The 17,962-nt window shown below is 40.5% G+C and overlaps 1 protein-coding gene across 1 annotated transcript; it reads left to right on the top strand.

The window, feature by feature from the left end:
- Positions 1-436: 436 nt before the first annotated feature.
- Positions 437-17,066, top strand: LOC116316398 (heat shock 70 kDa protein 12A-like). The gene is made up of 8 exons (XM_039608172.1): positions 437-572; positions 879-1,229; positions 1,306-1,407; positions 1,744-2,088; positions 14,627-14,925; positions 15,464-15,688; positions 15,761-15,932; positions 16,036-17,066. The coding sequence occupies exons 1-8, from the start codon at positions 542-544 to the stop codon at positions 17,052-17,054; spliced, it is 2,544 nt and encodes an 847-aa protein (XP_039464106.1). The 5' UTR covers positions 437-541; the 3' UTR covers positions 17,055-17,066.
- The last annotated feature ends 896 nt before the right edge of the window (positions 17,067-17,962 follow it).

The raw sequence follows: 17,962 nt of genomic DNA, 5'->3' as shown, positions 1-17,962 counted from the left end.
TTCATAAATCTCAGTCTGGATTTATTGATGGATATTTTTTTGTTGTTTAAAAAAAAAATTGAAACAGCTAACTACTCCCACATAAAAAGACTGCGATATTGATATAACAAGTTCTGAGTAAACATTGGATTTGTCTTCTATACAATACTTCATTTGACTTGGAAGCCAACTTTGTCTGGTATGAAAACTAACAGTGCTCAGCGACATAGTGTAATGAAGAAAAAAATAATTTAAAGTGATCTGAGCTGGAAGTGTTGATCAGTGTATGATTGCATCAATGTGGAAAGGAGAGAGATCAAGATGAAGAGGAAATCTGATCTGGGGTTTTTTTCAGTCAGAGCTGCTAAGCTGGTTTCTTTACATTCCAGCTGCTGCTTACTTGGAAATAGCCTGAACTGAAGGTGCGTTTCTGACTGCCAGTTGAATATCAGCAGAGCAAAGACTGACTGACTTTGAGCTCATATCATCAAAGTGTTTTATAAGTTTTTAGTTTAGTAAGAAACTCATTTAAGAATAGTGTAGTTTCTGTAGGAAGATTAAGATGTTTGCTGAGTTGGGGATCCTTCTCTACGGTAAGATATCCTCCCTCCTTCTGACCCTGCTTCTCTAATCTGATGACATTAGTTTTGAAGCTTTATAAATCCTCATTCATGGGTCATTCTTGTAAAAAACAAACAAACAAACAAAATATGCATATTTCAATATAAATCCACATATGAAAAACATGTAGCTTTATATTTTCAACAACAAACTCACAGAAATAGTTCTGAAATGTTGAAGTCATTTACAAATTAGATTTGTTATCCATGAACATCATACGGTAAGATAATTTAAACTGCTGTTCAAGATGTATGCTGTTAATTAGTGTTTGTGTGCAGTTTCCAGGCTTGCTGTAGCTGAGGTGGTGGAGGTTTATGAGGAAGTGGAGTCTGTCCTGCTGCCTTGTCGATACTTTGGTTTGATACCTGAGAAAAATCCCACAGTGATCTGGAGCCGCTATGACCTCAATCCAACAATTGTCCACCTGAGAAGAGAATATGAAGATGATCTTCAAGGGCAAAACCAGCATTATAGCATGCAAACATCAATGAAGCCTGATGCTCTATATACTGGAGACTTCAGCCTCACTCTTAGAAAACCCCAACTCACTGACAGTGGGTACTACACATGCTCCATCAGTGATGGAAGAAGAGAAGAAAGACTGAGCGACATCCAGCTGCAGGTCAAAGGTGGGCGTGAAACCCAACGCTACCATAGATACAGCTCAGAAATCAGAGGTCATGTTGTATTTGTGTTTCTCCACAGAAAGATTTCCAGCCTGGGCCAAAACTCTTCTAGTTCTTCTGATTGTTGTTCTTGTCCTTTCTGGGAGTCTTTTATATAAATTTCGGCACTATTTCATGTCAGGTGAGTCTCTACTACACTACCCATAAATGTGATTTTTAATGTGTCCTATTCGGGCTTCTTGAGTGGTATCCACACAAAATTCTTTCAGAGCCTGACAGTTTGAAGTTTAAAACAGCTGACTAAAAGGAGCTGAAGGCAAACTTCTAGGTATTTAAATAGTTGGTACACTGAAAAAAACGGAAGCCTTTCAGGTCACTTTGTGCAGTAAAGTGAGTCTAAGGATGAAGTCAGGAAGATGTTCTCTAGAAATTCAACATTGACACTGAAAAATGACTTCACAATGAGGCAATGTTTATCGGTGTTGCTCTCTGATCTTGAGAATTTTTGTCCTTTTAGTGTACCAGGTGGAGGTGGATTTAGGGGTTGAATCTGTCCAGCTGCCCTGCAAGACCATCGTTCACTTACCTAGAGATGTTATGGTTAAGTGGAAGAACAGTGAAACCAGGATTGTGCATGCATATGAGACTGGCTATGACTGTCCTGAAGAACAGCACTGGCTTTACAAAGACCAAACTGAGATGAAGAAAAAGAATCTGAAAACTGGAGACCTCACTCTGACCCTGAAGACTCCCACAGACTCAGATACATACACCTGCACTGCCTACAGCAGGGAGGGAAACATTCTGATACAGAAACAAGTGCAACTCCGTGTCAGAGGTGGATACAGCTTAAAGATCAAAGGTCGGTACAGTAGCTTTGTTAAATGTTTCTGTGTTAACAGCTGTGAATACCTATAACTTACGGTTAAGGATATGGTTCTCATACAGTAAATTCAGCTTGGCTGTCTTTCCAAATTTCTGCAACCAAATGCATGTGAGACACACTGAAGTAAGACAATGTTCATCCAGATGCACATTAATGTTTATTATCCTAAAACACAGTCCTGTGGTACTTTCAGTTTCTATTGCTGTTACCATGACTGGTCTGCGATACAAATAACTAAGGCTACGTTCACACTGCAGGCGAAAGCGCATCAAATCCAATTTTTTTGACCCTATGCGACTCATATCCGATCATGGTATGACAGTGTGAACGGCACAAATCCGATATTTTCAAATCCAATCTGGGTCACTTTCGTATGTGGTACTGAATATATATGTATATATATATATATATATATATATTCGACTGATGTTTGAACGGTCATGTCGCGTTCTTTTACGTCACTGACACAACACAGATGCCAATTATCAGTGCCCGAGAAGACATCGCGAACGCTTCCTGGCCATCTGGTGAAACTGCTGGGAAGACAACGTTGGAGAAACGTGAACATTTTATTTGTACTGTATTTTCTGCAGATTCTGACAGAAATCTGCAACTATCCTTTGAAGCACCGCTCCTCTAAAACTGCAATAAGGATCATTATTAGGTCATCTACATTATTATGTAAATAACAGAATAACTTAAAGCAAAAATTGGGAAACGTAAAGTCCGAAGTCTTTATATTAAGGGCCATCAGTCAAACAATATTGTTTGCTCTGGGTCTAAACAGAGCGCGTTGTGTGTGACATCTTCTTTTGCGCATGCGGGCCGCTTTGAGGGTTCACACTAGAACGCGTTTGCTGTCGCATTTTATTTGTAGTGTGAACGAGCAGACAAAAAAAATCAGATTTGATCAAAATATCGGAATTGAGCATTAAGACCTGCAGTGTGAATGTAGCCTTATTTTACTTCTGTTTTAAGAGCTCAATGGACCAGTCACTCTGTTATCCAAACTGCAACTGCCATCTACTGGCGAAATTGAATGTTGCCTTAACACCACATCATGTGAAAGCTATTCTATTTTCATTACAGTGATACAAAGTGTATCACAAATATGTACAATGTACAAAAATCCAATATTTTAAGCAAAAATATTCTTTATGACTCTAATGAGCTTTAAAATCAATACTTATTATGACTGGCTGTAGTCTTTTCACAGCTTAAGCTCTCTTCTTTCTTGAAAATCTTTTTAAGGAATACTTGTCCAGAGTGCCTTCAAAAATGAACTCTTTGCCAGTCAGAGGGTTTCCAGATGGTTTTTCATGGTGGATCAAACTCTTTTTTTTCTGCCTTCATAATTCCATAAATTTTCACAAGATATCGAACACCACTGGCTGAAATGTAGGCCAGATCTCTATAACAGAGCATCAATAAAACCCCTAATCACTAATTTTCAGTCCAGTTTTTTGTGTAATTTGGTATACTTTTTCTCCCATATTAATTCCCTAAAAGTGGGTTCTTGACAGCCTCCCCCCTGATGCCATTTCTGAGGGTTTAGTGAACAGTAGATGGATCAGGTGAAAGTCCAGATGCATTCCTCAGGTCTGGTGCCAGATCTTTGCAGAGGCGGATCTAGAGAAATTTTCTTAGGGTGGCATGAGGGTGGCAAAGAAATCAAATGGGGTGGCAAAATCAAAGGCTTTTTTTCCAAACACATATGCAGGTGGTTACATATGGTTAAAATGATTCAAATGCAGAAAGTATACATTTTTTTCATGTAAATAGTCTATAACTGATTTATTGTCTGTAGCCCACATAATAAACACTTTAGTTACATAAAACATGTGAGTTTTGACTTCATGTACTGTGTAGCCTGTATAATAAATAAATATGTAGCCCGATAAGTATAAAATCCAGAAAGCTACAGAAGATGACCCTCTGCGGTCCAAAATACAACCGGCCATTTTTGACACCATTTGATTTTAAATTTGTATTTCACCTTCAAATTGTTTCATTTTATTTTTCCCCTTTGCTTTGTTTGGTATCATTCTTTTCAGCTCAACCTCACGTCTGAATTAATTTTGTTCATTGACAAACTGTATTAATATTACTGATCTGAAATCACACAAAAACTCCTAGCAGTATTTTTTTACTATAAAAAAAGAGATGTTGAGTAAATTATTTATATAACTTGAAATGCAAATATAAATAGTACATTTTGAAAACTTATCCACACATTTTGTTAACATATACAACTATTTATCTAAAAATGCAGCCAATACACCTGCTGTTTTTTTTTTTAATTTTGTACAACCATTTAAAAATATTACTAAAACTAAAATGAGAGAACAATCAGGTGTCGCAATAAGATGCCCCACAAATTGTGTGTGCCAGTAAAAAAAAAAATTTTTCCACCACAGGAATAAACCTGCAAGCCTGACAACAGGAGGTGTATCACTCCGCTGGTTTTCTGCCTGATGACAGTGTTTACATTGCAAATGTGCCATTGTGACATTCATTAGTGCCCTCACTGACACACAAAACAAAACAACGATTACACACTCTCTCTCACTCGCTCGCTCTGTCTCGCTGGTGTTACCGTCAGTCCTAAAACTTTCCCCTCTTCCTAAATAGCCAAATCCCAGGTGTTGACTTTTTTTTTTTATTGGTCGACATGGTACATTTTTCCACCAATAGGAAAGAGGTGGCTTTTGCGCTGTCCTTAGAAAAAGCTTAAAAGAACACACACACACCGACACAAAAACGTGACGACAGTATTTAGAAGAAAAAAAAAAGGCTTATATATATATTTTTTTTAATCATAACTCTGGATTTAATGGCCTGTAATTAAAATGTAAAAACCAGTGTATACTTTGAAGTCCGAACTTTCAACACAGGCTGAAAGACTCAGCATGGCTGCAGCTTGTTGCTGTGTCAGCTTAAGTCAGTCATGTGATTTGGAGGTGCAGCGTGTCCGTGGATCCCAGAGGATTAATGACACTCACCATCATTCCATTTCCAGAGTGTAACAACCAACCACCTGTGTGAAATCTTAAATTCCCATGGTGTTGTTCAAAATGTGCTTTGGCACAATCATAGGCATCGGTTGCTACTGCAAACAAGAAAAGAGCCGGTCCGCGCTATGGGTTGAACCATTTGTTAATGGTGGAGTGGGGTAACACTATGCAATATATTCAGTTTTAGCATTTATATTCACTTGAGACCGCAAACGCACCGGGAAGCAACATGGCGGCAGCATGCGTCTGTATGTAAAATACTGGTGGTGCTCTACAGTCACTGTAACGGAGAAGCTGTGCACTACAGACATCGAGCTTCTGGCTGTTTCCCTGCGCCCCTATTGCCTCCCCAGAGAATTCCCACAGCTTTTCATCATCTTGGTTTACATCCACCCCAGAGCTGATGCAGCTAAAGTCACAGAGTACATCACCAACACTCTGTACAAACTGGAACAATTATCACCGGACTCTCCTGGGTTGATCCTGGGTGATTTCAACCACTGTTCTCCTGACAAGTCGCTTAAAGGATACCAACAGTATGTTACATGCAGCACACGTCAGGGGAAGACTCTGGATAAATGCTATGGCTCTGTACCAGATGCATTTAAAGCCCTACCCCTCCCCCCTCTCGGCTCAGCAGACCACCACACCATGCTGCTGGCCCCTGCTTACACCCCAGTCATCAAGAGGATTGATCAGCAAAAAGATCAAGGAGTGGACAGCAGAAAGTATCCTCACCCTACAAGCATGTTTTGAAGCCACTGACTGGGACAGCCTTCTTTCTCCCTCTGATGACATTGATGAACAAGTCAACACAATGACATCATACATCTCCTTCTGTGTTGACAACATTATCCCTTCAAAAACAGTCTACATCTACCCCAACAACATACCCTGGATCACCAAGGACCTCAAGGAAATCCTTAATAAAAAAAGAGGATTTTCTTCACCGGCTCTGCACTGGATTAAAAGGAGGTCAACAGGGAGGTCAAGAGGGCCATAAAAACTGCCAAACTGGAGTATAAAACAGTTGAAAAAAAAAGTCACATCAGGGGACCTCTGCTCAGCCTGGCAGGGCCTAAAAACCATGGCCTCTGTGGTCACCACCCAAAGAACCATCCAGGTGGAGGGCAGCAACCCCTCCTCCCTCCTTGACGACCTCAGCGATTTCTACACCAGATTTGAGACGGGCAACATCACCCAGCTTGAGGAGTCCAGATCCTCACTCAAACCTGGCAGCTCTGCACTCACCTTCAGGACTGAGGACGTGGTGTGAGCCCTCAGGAGGACCAGGGAGAGGAGCTCACCCGGCCCTGGCAACATCAGCAGTCGAGTTCTGAGGCACTGTGCAGGGCAACTAGGAAGTGCGTTCCGGACTCTATTTCAACACTCAATTGACAGTCACACCATCCCCCAGCTGTGGAAACACTCCACAGTCATCCCCATCCCCAAAAGAAACAACCCAAAGTCTCTGAATGATCTTCGTCCTGTGGCCCTCACTTCCCTGCTGATGAAGGCCATGGAGAAGATCATAAAACAGCACATGGTAAGAGCCACAGATCCCCTGATGGACCCACTCCAGTTTCCTTACAGCGTTCAACACTCTGCAGTATTATATCCTGGCCACTAAACTTTCCTCCCGATTTAACCTGTATGATTCAATTCAATTCAATATTATTTATATAGCGCCACATCACAACAACAGTCACCTCAAGGCGCTTTATATTGTACAGTAGATTGTACAATAACAGATACAAAGAAAAAGCCAACAACCATATGACCCCCTATGAGCAAGCACTTTGGCGACAGTGGGAAGGAAAGTCTCCCTTTTAATACGAGCTAATACGAGCGCATTTTCCGTGGGACCCAGCTGGCTCTCAGAGGTCCCCGGAGCTGCTGAAAGTCCCCACCTGTTGTTCCACCTGCATCCAAGCCTCGCCCGCTTCAGGTCAGAGTTGTCCGTGTGACTTCAGGTGCTCACGTTCCAGCCTCAGCGTTGCCGTTCTGCATGCCAGAGGCTCAGCTGCTCGCTCCGCCCGCTTTCTCTGCTCGAAGGAAGCCACCATAAACTGGACATTACTGAGCAACCTATGGTGGTGAGTTACAATGACTGTTTTTCACCCACTTCTCTAGACATAAAAAAACAATAAATTCACTTCTGATCCTTTTGGTGCGTCCCTGCTGGATGATGATATTGACTGGGAAAATGATTTTCATTCATCTCCCTGGAGGGGGGATTAATTAAGGACAATTCACACACTTCAAACCCTTCGAAAACTGCTAAAAACAAAGACTGTAAAACGTGGTGGGAAAAATTAATTTTTGATAGGTCTGTTTTTGTCGACCCGGTATATATTAACCCTGAGCCTGCCTATTCTAAGACTGTTTTTTCTGAGCCTGCTCCTTTGCATACTCGCGCGCCTGCCCCCAGGGCAGCTCATGCCCAGCGTACCCCTGCACCCGTACCATTTCCTCGGGTGAGAACGGCAGCTGCCCAGCCGTTGCCGGTGTCTGTCCTGGTTTCCAGGGTGAGCGGGGCCGTGAACCAGTCCACTACTGCACCCGTACCTACTCCCCGGGTGAGAGTGACTGGTGTCCGGTCCATCCCTGCACCCATGCCGGTGCCCCAGGGTGAGGTCAGCCAGGATACAGCCCGTCTCCACACCTGTTCCTGTTTCCGCTGGAGGCTCAATTGATCCCGTCCAGCAGTTTTCCTCATGTTCTTGAGGCTTAGAACAACTTCAGCTTAATGCTTATCCGCCACCGCCACAATCTTCATTACAACAACCACTACTACAACCTCTGCTCCAGTCTCTAGCTCAGTCTTATTAAAACCCAATTCTTTGATCCCCATGATAGAAAAGAGAAAACCCAACTCAGAGTGGTCAAAACATTTATAATTCTGTATTCAATCATCTTCCGGAAGTGAGAGCCCTGCACAGCCCAACGCCAGTTGCAGAATCTCTAACATTGGAATCTAAAAATGTGTCTCATATAGGTGTAATTTTGGTACTTTACACGTCACACACAGTTTCGATACAAACACTCCTTATATGTTACTAGTTCCTCTTTTTCTGTCTGGCTTCCTGTTTTAATTTATATGCTTGTATAGCTCTACCCTAACTTCCTGTTTTTCAGTCTGGCTGGGCACTTAGTTTTTGAGTCAAAAGTGGCCTTGCTTTACAAACCTTCATTATTAAAGTACATAGAACAATATTATCAGAAAATAAGCACTAAGAATATATTAATTACATGACAGTTCTCCGTCCTAAGAAACACGACATAATTCCTAATTTCTCCCATTAAGTTTACTTGAATGTAAAAAGGCTAAGATATAACAAAAGAGATTATGCTAAACAAAATGAAACCTTTCAATTGCCCAACCCTATCTGTCCCCTCAATGGGTTGTATGTTTTCAATATTTCCTTATTATTTTGTCATAATTACTTCTATCCACAACAAATAAATCAAGCTCTAGGACAGCACCTGTGAAATGTGAAATGCCATAAATCTACTTCCTACACCCCCTTTTTTACCCAGAATCCCAATTTAAACCCACTTCTGACTTCCCTCAGTGCTCACTGTAAACTCCAAACATATAAAATTAGCTTTTCTGGTAAAAGGTCCTAGATTATTTTGTCAATCTTTGGAAACATCCTCTATAGAGTTAACCCGTTTCATCTTTAAAACTTAGTCCTGGTTTCTTCGCCCCCTTTAACGGGTAGCACATATCCGGCTTGAACACTGTGCTTGGGCAATGTACATAACATAGAAAACGTACAAACTATTCAATCTAAACAACAAATTTCCTGAAACTGGGCAATTCTCTGTGCTCTGTGCTTCTTTTGAGTCCCCCTTTCTGATGGTTGGCTTCTGGATTCTTGCCAACCCCTCCGTGGTTTCGCTCTGGTTCTGGAATCTTCTCCTGTAAAGAATAGGAAACAAAATGCCTCTCTCTGCTACACCTCAATAATCTACTGTGTTCATCCATTGTTCCCTTAATTATTCAAAGTTGGTTCAAAATATCATGTTCTGGGCTCTATCCTTTATATTAACTTTACTTAATCTTTACTTAATCTAAATTTACTTAATCTCACTGTTCTTTATGTGTGTGAGCAACACTTTTAATTTTATTAAACACACCCAGGGTAAGATATACACCATCACCATATCAGCATAAATCTCCGCTAGAAAGCACACTCCAAATTTTTTGTCTATCAGGGTTTACGCCCCTTTTCGCTTCAAGCAGATGCATAACATGCAAAAATGACAGTTAGACGTTATCTGCAACATTTTTTGTTTCAACCGTCTCACCCCCCCACACGTTTCCTGTTGACTTATTCATGGCATGCTTATCTTTAACACCTTCTGCATCACTAGTTGCTAAGCAAAGACAAAGCAAAATGTTAATTTGGGTTGAACCCAGGACTGTATAGGCGTTGGCTGAATAGCAGTGGTTTTCACCTTGGGGTGTCGGTCAGAACACACAGGACACCCAGATAAAGGTTATACGTCTTTACTTTAATTCCTTAGCTTAACAGCACAGTACAGCAACACAATAATGCAACCGCAGGCTTACAGAGTGGTGAGGGGTGTGGGTGTGATCTGTGAACTGAATATATACAGAATACTGAATGTAATAAACATCTGAGTCATGAATTATGATCCATCAGCTCTCTTTGAATCTCACCAGAACTACAAATGGGAATTCCTATATGAACATCTACATGCACAAGTTTCATACACTACTCCCAAACCCTTACAGTACATGACACTGACTGCCAATACACCCAACAACAATATATCCCAAAACACCAAATGGGTTTAGCTTACAGCTAGCAAGTATGTAGCATAACAAGTAGCATTAGTAGCATGAACTAGCCACATAGCGAACAGGTCAATACACATTGCACTTCTACATCCACTAAATGTCTAATTGGCATAAAAAACTAAAACTGTCCTTTCCAGGCAGGGCTCCACGTCTACTCACAGTTCTTTAGCGACGCACACAACTCAAAAACCTGTGTGTTAACCTGAACTTCACACTTCATACTCAGTTCTCCCCGCTGTCCTTCTTTCACTGTGTTCCAATCTGTGCTATAAGAAACAAAACTTAAGACAGAACAGTTATCAGTCATGTGCTTCATGGAAATTTTCCCATATTTTAATTTCACATTGATCCTCTGAGTGTCATGGTACTTCTTTTAATTTGACTTTATCAGAGCTAACCAAAATGAATTTGCTTTCCTTACTTTGCTCCTGTTGTTCTCCAGTACAAGCTAGTATCACATACCCTTACTGATCGTGCTCTTTTTAATAATTTACTGTTTTAAAGGGAAAAACCCTCGGTCCCCTGCCAAAAGCAAAACAAAGCAAAGCATCCCCTTTCTCTCGCCGGCAAGCTTAAATTGTTTGTCAACATTTATTCATCCTAACCTTAGTCCAGTCTTTGTCTTGTCCAGTCAGTGTCAAGTCAGTCCAACCTTTAGTCCACATCGTCAGCCCAGTCACAGTCCATTCACACACATTCACTCGCATGCATTCACACCTAGGGATGGGTATTGATAAGATTTTAATGATTCCGATTCCATTTTCGATTCTGTTTAACGATTCGATTCTTTATCGATTCTCTTATCGATTCTTGTTTTTAAAAAGGAGAACACTAAGGTCGATTAGCTTAGAACTGTTTTATATCTTCTCTTTCAACAAGATAGAAATTTAGGAGTAACATGGCCTTACAAACCCAACAGTGGGATCTTAAGAGATCCACAGCCTACGGCTCTTCAATGGGGTGTCACAGGGTCCCCGGGGAAAATTGTAAACGTAAAATAATAAAATAAATATTCTTCTGTAGCAATAACAAAGTATAACATAAATTATTCTGTGGCAATTACACAAGAATATCCAGTAATGTCCCTGCCTACAATTAAACACATTCACTTACCATCTGCTGTGGCAAATGGCTGCAAGGTTTTGACCACAAACTAGTCACTGCTCGGTGACATTCGGGCCTGAAAAGAGATGCTACCGGTAGACTGCAGCGACAACTGCCAGCGAGCGCCAGCCAGACTCTGTCTGTCTCTCTCATCATGGTCACCTAAATGCACAATGGCAGGTTTTGTAATAAAGCAGATCGCGCTAACATAATATGCACTGTTAATTGATTATTTACCTGCCGCATTAATGGGAGATGACGTGCAAACGTTACCGCTGCTGCTGCTGGGTTGAGATTCACGAGTCCGGAGCGGAATTAAAGACATTCATTTAAGTTCATCGCGTGTTTTGTGAGCAAATGCTTTTGCATATTCGTAGTGTTTCCTCCCTTAATGAAATATCTACTTTGCAAGTATTGCAAGTTGCCCTGTTGTCATCCGTTCTCGTAAAGTATAACCAAACTTTTAAGCGTTTGAGCCGCTTAGGCGCCGTGTTTCCTGCCAGGTACGCTCCGACGCTCCGCAACGTGGTGGTGGCGCTCATTCGGGCGACTGAATCGATAAGGGAATCGTTTGCAAAATGGCAAACAATTCCAAGGAATTGAAAAAGTGGGAACCGGTTCTCAACAAGAACCGGTTTTCGATACCCATCCCTATTCACACCAGATATTGCTGATAGTGGAGACTCCCACGCAAATAATCAGATTCTCCACCCTCAGCAACATGAGCTCATTCATTTGTTTTATTTTGTTTGGTTTTTTGTTTTTTTAGAAAAAGAGTTCTTTATGCTCTTGGACTGGATTCACTCACTGCAATCCTTTTAGACAGGGACTTACAACCTGATCAGGTCCCCACAGGTAGCCTTTTCCTCAGCCCATTGTAATCTGGAAAAGCTCACCTTAAATTTGTTCTCCCGAAAATGTTTACAGCACTGTTAATTCAATCTTTCAGGCCTGCCTACAACAAAAATGAGAAAAAGAGAGCTGATTATTAGCTCATCAAAGCACAAAACATAATCACCTGACAGGTTTTCTCTAAGTGCACTGTTACTACTTTAAAAGCCCCTTGTAGACATGTCCATGTTTAATAAAACTCCCTCTATTAAAATAAGAATACAACCCAAACCTAACTGCCAGGATCAACCCATCACTAAAACAACAACCCAAAAAATCTTAATCACAGAAAAGGTTTGCCTCAGGTTCTTCAGCGTCCTGACAGTCTGAGGTCAACTGACATGATTTCACCTGCTAAATACACAGGAAATCTTGTTAAAAGCCACACAGTTTTGCACACCATTGATATTCTCATTAAGCTCTTTCTAAATACGTTATAACAACAATCTATCACTAAATTCTAAATTTCCAAATCTGGACTACTGGACTTAGTCACAGACCTGACCACTTTATTTAATTATCCTGTATTTTGCCAAGCCATTCTTCTCACACAGTCACAGACTCTCTTTCAGTGCAAGCTTCACTCATCCAGTCAGACAGGAAACTTAAGTTATTTTTCTTTTCCCGTCCCCAGTCATTCAACTAATTTGCATACTTAGTCATATCTAAAGAAGTTACCGTGACAAGAGAAATGCATATTTAAACATTTCCACATTATTGATTTTTTTTTTAAATTTTCTTTCTAGAGTAATCACTTGTTTTGATCAATCTATCTGCGACAGTGAACACTGTTAAATGTTCAGTTTCTATTCCATATGTTAAAAACATAATCTAGAGTGTGATTAAAGTGGTGGGTGGGTTCTTTTAGAGTTTGAGAGAAGCCAATTGAGTCTAATAACAGATTAAATGCCATGTTGAGGCTGTCATTTTTAGCATCTACGTCAGCGGTCCCCAACCTTTTTTGCGCCACAGACCGGTTTATGCCCGACAATATTTTCATGGACCGGCCTTTAAGGTGTCGCGGATAAATACAACAAAATAAAACTAGTACCGGTACCGAAAAAAAGATTTATTCATAACACACGTGAAAAGACCCAAGAAAACCGAGTTAACGATAAAAACGATAACAAAATAATGCTAAAAACCGATAAAAACCCTGAAAACTAGTGGTGCAACGGATATAAAATCTCACGGTTCGGATTGGATCACGGTTTTAAGTCACGAATTTGATCAATTTTCGGATCAGCAAAAATAGAAAAACAGACAAAAATTCGACTCACCATTTACTTATTTAAGTACACCGTAAACAAAAAATCCTAAACAAACAATAATATTCTGGCAGCTGGGGTGCCAAAATAATACCATAAAATAATAGAAAATAACTTTCTCATGAAAATAGGGCCCAGACACAGGCACGCGCACGGGTGTGCACAGACAGGCAGGCGCGAGCACGCACGCACGCGTGCACACACGCACTGACCCACCAACAGATGGCGTTTTTTAAGCATAAAAAGTAAAAACTTTTTTAATGGCTTAAAAATAAAGAAAGCTATTTGATATAAAAACTTTATTTTTTAATAATCAAATAATTTATTTCTGGAAAATTAATGACTTATGAAATATCATAATTTTATGAGAATCATATTTTTATGAATATATTTTATTACTTCCTGAGCTCATGAATAATTTATTTGGGTCATAAATCGCCCAGTTTGACATAAGGGCGCTAATATCCCTCCTTCACTTTTACTCACTTACAATTATTTAGTCACCTTTCAGTCACTTTAATTTTAAAACATTTTAATTTTAAAACTGTATATACTGTATATTCTGTGTATTTATTATCTCACTCTTATTGCCTGTTTATGTCCTGTCCTTATCTTCAACGTCATGCTGCTCTCTTGTATGTTAAATTGCCCCTTGGGGATAAATAAAGTCTTTCTGATTCTGACTGTTAACTCTAACTACGCTCAAAATGTTAATGCTATCTTATTTTCTAGATTCAACCAAAGAAATAGGAATAGATAATGGTTTGTACCAGGCTGCTAGTAATAAGGCCTAAAGATAAGTGGCTTAACAAAATTAGATAAATTTATTAAATAAAATAACAATAACAAGAAAAATGGCATGTGTGCCTGGGCTTGGGTCTGGGTCCTGCTGAACCTTAGTCCCACTGGAACATTGTTATTAAGTGTGCAGATTCTCCACCCTGATTCTGTTTGTCAAAACAGTACAAAAATTAAGAACACCACAACACTAGAAATCTGGAACATTAGGAACTTAGGGACATGGGCAAGAAAACAGCTCTAATAAACAAGAGTGGAAAATAGAGACAATATACATACTAAGGGGATATTAGATAAGTGGAGACACATGGGAACATATTAGACATATCGAGACAGGGGATGCAAAACTGAACACAATACACATGAAACAAGGACTAAGAATATAAAACGGGAACTAACACGCACACTGAAACTCAGACAAGGACAGGCAAGCTTGACACTAATGTTTTTGAAAGAATGTTTTCACCACAGAGTGCCATACAGAACCACCTGCTGAAAAATGATTTAAAATTCAACAACAAAACAGAAGATAGGTCTATACATATAAAAGATGAAGAATGAATGAACTGTTACTGATGCTTATTGCCATTTTTTTTCCTCTTGGCTAGCTGGTCCAGCTTCTGCAATAAATTACTTGTTCATCATAGCCATAGACTTTGGCACCACATACAGTGGATATGCCTTCAGTTTGACACCCAGAGAGGCAGAAATTGATCCCTTTTTGAAGAGGTGGGGTAAAAAGTTCGGACTGGACACTCCAAAGACTCCAACCTGCATTCTGTTTAATGAAGACAAAGAATTTATCGAGTTTGGTTATGAAGCTAAAGCAGTGTATATCCGCATGCACAGAGAAGAAGCAAAGAAACACTACTTCTTTGAAAACTTCAAGATGGCACTCAATGGAAAAGTAAGTAAAAATCTCTGAAGCTTAATATGCTGGAAATGATTACACTTATGTAAATGACATGAATAAGAATAAGTGTTTAAACATGTCTGTTATAAAAGCTACCCTGAAGAGTCCATTCAGTCCACACTGAGACTGTCTGAGGAGCTGAAAACACTGTTTCAGCAGACTGACAGATCACTTGGATAAAAGTTAGAAAGCTGCATTAAAAGTTTTGTTAGTGCAGCAAACTCATGTGTTAAAGTTTCAAATCAGCCTGCAGTGACACCATGAAGGTTACATTTATTATAGGTTGTGTTATAAGTTCATACAAACGTCTGTCAGTGGAGATTAAATGTAAATGAAAGAACCAGAGGAACAAACAGACACTAACGACCGTCTCACACTTTGAACTGATTCATGTGATAAAATCAAGCCTGTCTGCTCTGTGGGACATCAGATAGATATCTATGTGGTTTTGACCTGACATTAGTCCACAAAGGTTTAAGGTTAATAACACTAAACTGATAACTGTGTGTATTCACACTACCATCATCTACAGAAACTCAGCAGAGATGTGGTGATTACAGCTGCAAACAGGAAGTCAATGAAGGCCTTGAAGGTGTTCACAGAAGCTCTGAGATACCTGAAGGACGACGCTCTGAGAACTATCAATGTTAACACAGAAGGGAGGAAGTTCACAGCCTCTGACTTCACCTGGGTGCTGACTGTACCTGCCATCTGGGATCCTTCAGCAAAGCAGTTCATGAGAGAAGCTGCGACTCAGGTAACATCATTTTATTAAGAGAGCTCTGAGATCCTGAAATGTTCAGAGGATTAAGTTTTCTTTCATATCCAGGCAGGAATCATTACAGAAGGAACTCAGCACCAGCTGATCATGGCACTGGAACCAGAGGCAGCCTCAGTCTGGTGTAAGAAGCTGCCAGCTGATGGCTTCATCACTCAGAACCATGATGGAGGACCATTGGATCAGTCTCCAGGAACACAGTTAATGGTGGTGGACTGTGGAGGTACTGTATGCGACTCTGTTAGACATTCATCCACAGACACGCTGGAAACATCTGTGTGTGCTGCTGCAGGAAGTCAACTTTCATCACTTCCTGTGTGTTGCAGGTGGAACCATTGACATCACTGTTCATGAAGTCCTGTATGGAGGAGCCCTGAAGGAGCTGCACAAGTCCTCAGGAAATGATTTGGGGGGACAAGCTGTGGACAGGAAATTCAAAGAGTTCCTCAGAGAAATCTTCAGTCATGGCGTCTGGGATGAATATGAAGAAAACTTTCCCAGTGAGGTTCAGAGGATAATGTATGATTTTCTGTATTTCAAACAGGTAGTTGATGATGTTCAGATTACATGTCCATTTAACCTGGGAATACTGGCTCAGAAAAAGCAGGAAATAGAAAAGTTCTTTGAGTCAGTGCGAGGTGTTTCCTGGGATGAAGGATCCATCATAATCTCCAAAGAGAGACTGAGGTCTTTCTTTGCTGAGAGTCTGAAGGGCATCACTAACAGCCTCAGAGAAATCCTGAAGAAAGATCTAAACATCGAGTACATTCTGTTAGTGGGGGGCTATGCTGAAAGCCAGATTCTGCGTCATCATGTTATTGCTCAGTTTGGTGATCAGTGTAAAGTTCTGTGTCCTTTTAGGCCCCAGGAAGCGATCATAAAGGGAGCTGTGATGTTTGGAAGAAACCCAGGGCTGGTGACATCTCGAAAATCTGCCTTTACTTACGGGTTTGCTGTGGCTGAGAGTTTCCAACACAGAGCAGCCAAGAAATTCAGAGTTTCTGGGGAAAAAAATTGTTGTGATATTTTCAGGAAACTTGTAGAAGAAGGTGAAGATGTTGGCTGGGATGAAACCAGAGAGTTCATCTTAAATCCATCAGAAGCAAATCTGACAAGCATGAAAATCAGTCTTTATCGTACAGAGAGAAAAAATCCAAAGTATGTGGATGAAGTGGGAGTGGAGGAAATTTGTTCGCTCCATGTTGACATGCCTGATACTTCAGGAGGAATCAATCGGAAAGTCAAACTAGAGTTCAAGTTTGGCTCAACAGAGGTGACATTCACAGCCACTGATTTGGTTTCTGGGTCCAAAGCATCAGTAGCGCTCGATTTCATGACCAAATAAAAAGATGTTTTAGAAACATCCGGAATGCAGCAGTTTCCTCCGATGTTTCCATGTTGGATTTATCAGGATATTTGATTTCTTTGGGATTAGAAACTCTTTACTACCACACATCATGAATATGAGTACATTGTAGTTTAGAGCAGCGGTCCCCAACCTTTTTTTGCGCCACGGACCAGTTTATGTCTGACAATATTTTTACGGACTGACCTTTAAGGTGTCGTGGATAAATACAAGAAAATAAAATCAGTACCCCCCCAAAAAGAAGATTTATTCATAACACACGGGAAAAGACCCAGTGAAACTGAGTTTAATGATAAAAACGCTAACCCCCCCGGCCCGGTACCAAACGAGTCACAGATCGGACCGGTCCGTGTTGGGCACCGCTGGTTTAGAGGATGTGTTAAAGGTCTGTAATATTACAGCACTGATGTTTGCTGTGGTTCCTGTAACATTAGAGGTCTTTGGTTCCTGTGTGTTCTCTATTGGAGCCGAACCAGAATATGGTATTCCGAAAAGCACAAATAACCTGTGTTTTACGAATATTTATTTCAAACAAATGCTTTAAAAAATATTTGTATTCGGGAACAAGAAAAACTTTATATCAAAAAGTTGCGTTTCCTTATGAGACCACAGTGCATGACCAGATGAGTGAGTGACATGTCAAAGGGGTGACTGACGCAGGCTGCTCCACAAAGCAACAGAGAAGGCTCAGCTGAGCAAAAAAAGGCTGAACTGCATCACTATTTTAATTGAATGGATTATTTTGCACCTTAACTGGGTTCTGGAGGCAGTTTATAACTTTAGCGAAGATTGGGAGATTATTCCATTATGCTGCATTGCTGACGACTGCAGTCGGGTCTCTCATGTTTGTTCTGTTTACGTAGCTCTGTTTTGTGATGGTGAGATGA

The sequence above is a fragment of the Oreochromis aureus genome, linkage group 3, assembly GCF_013358895.1.
Source record: "Oreochromis aureus strain Israel breed Guangdong linkage group 3, ZZ_aureus, whole genome shotgun sequence".
Classification (NCBI taxonomy): domain Eukaryota; kingdom Metazoa; phylum Chordata; class Actinopteri; order Cichliformes; family Cichlidae; genus Oreochromis; species Oreochromis aureus.
This window is presented reverse-complemented; position numbering and strand designations above follow the sequence as displayed.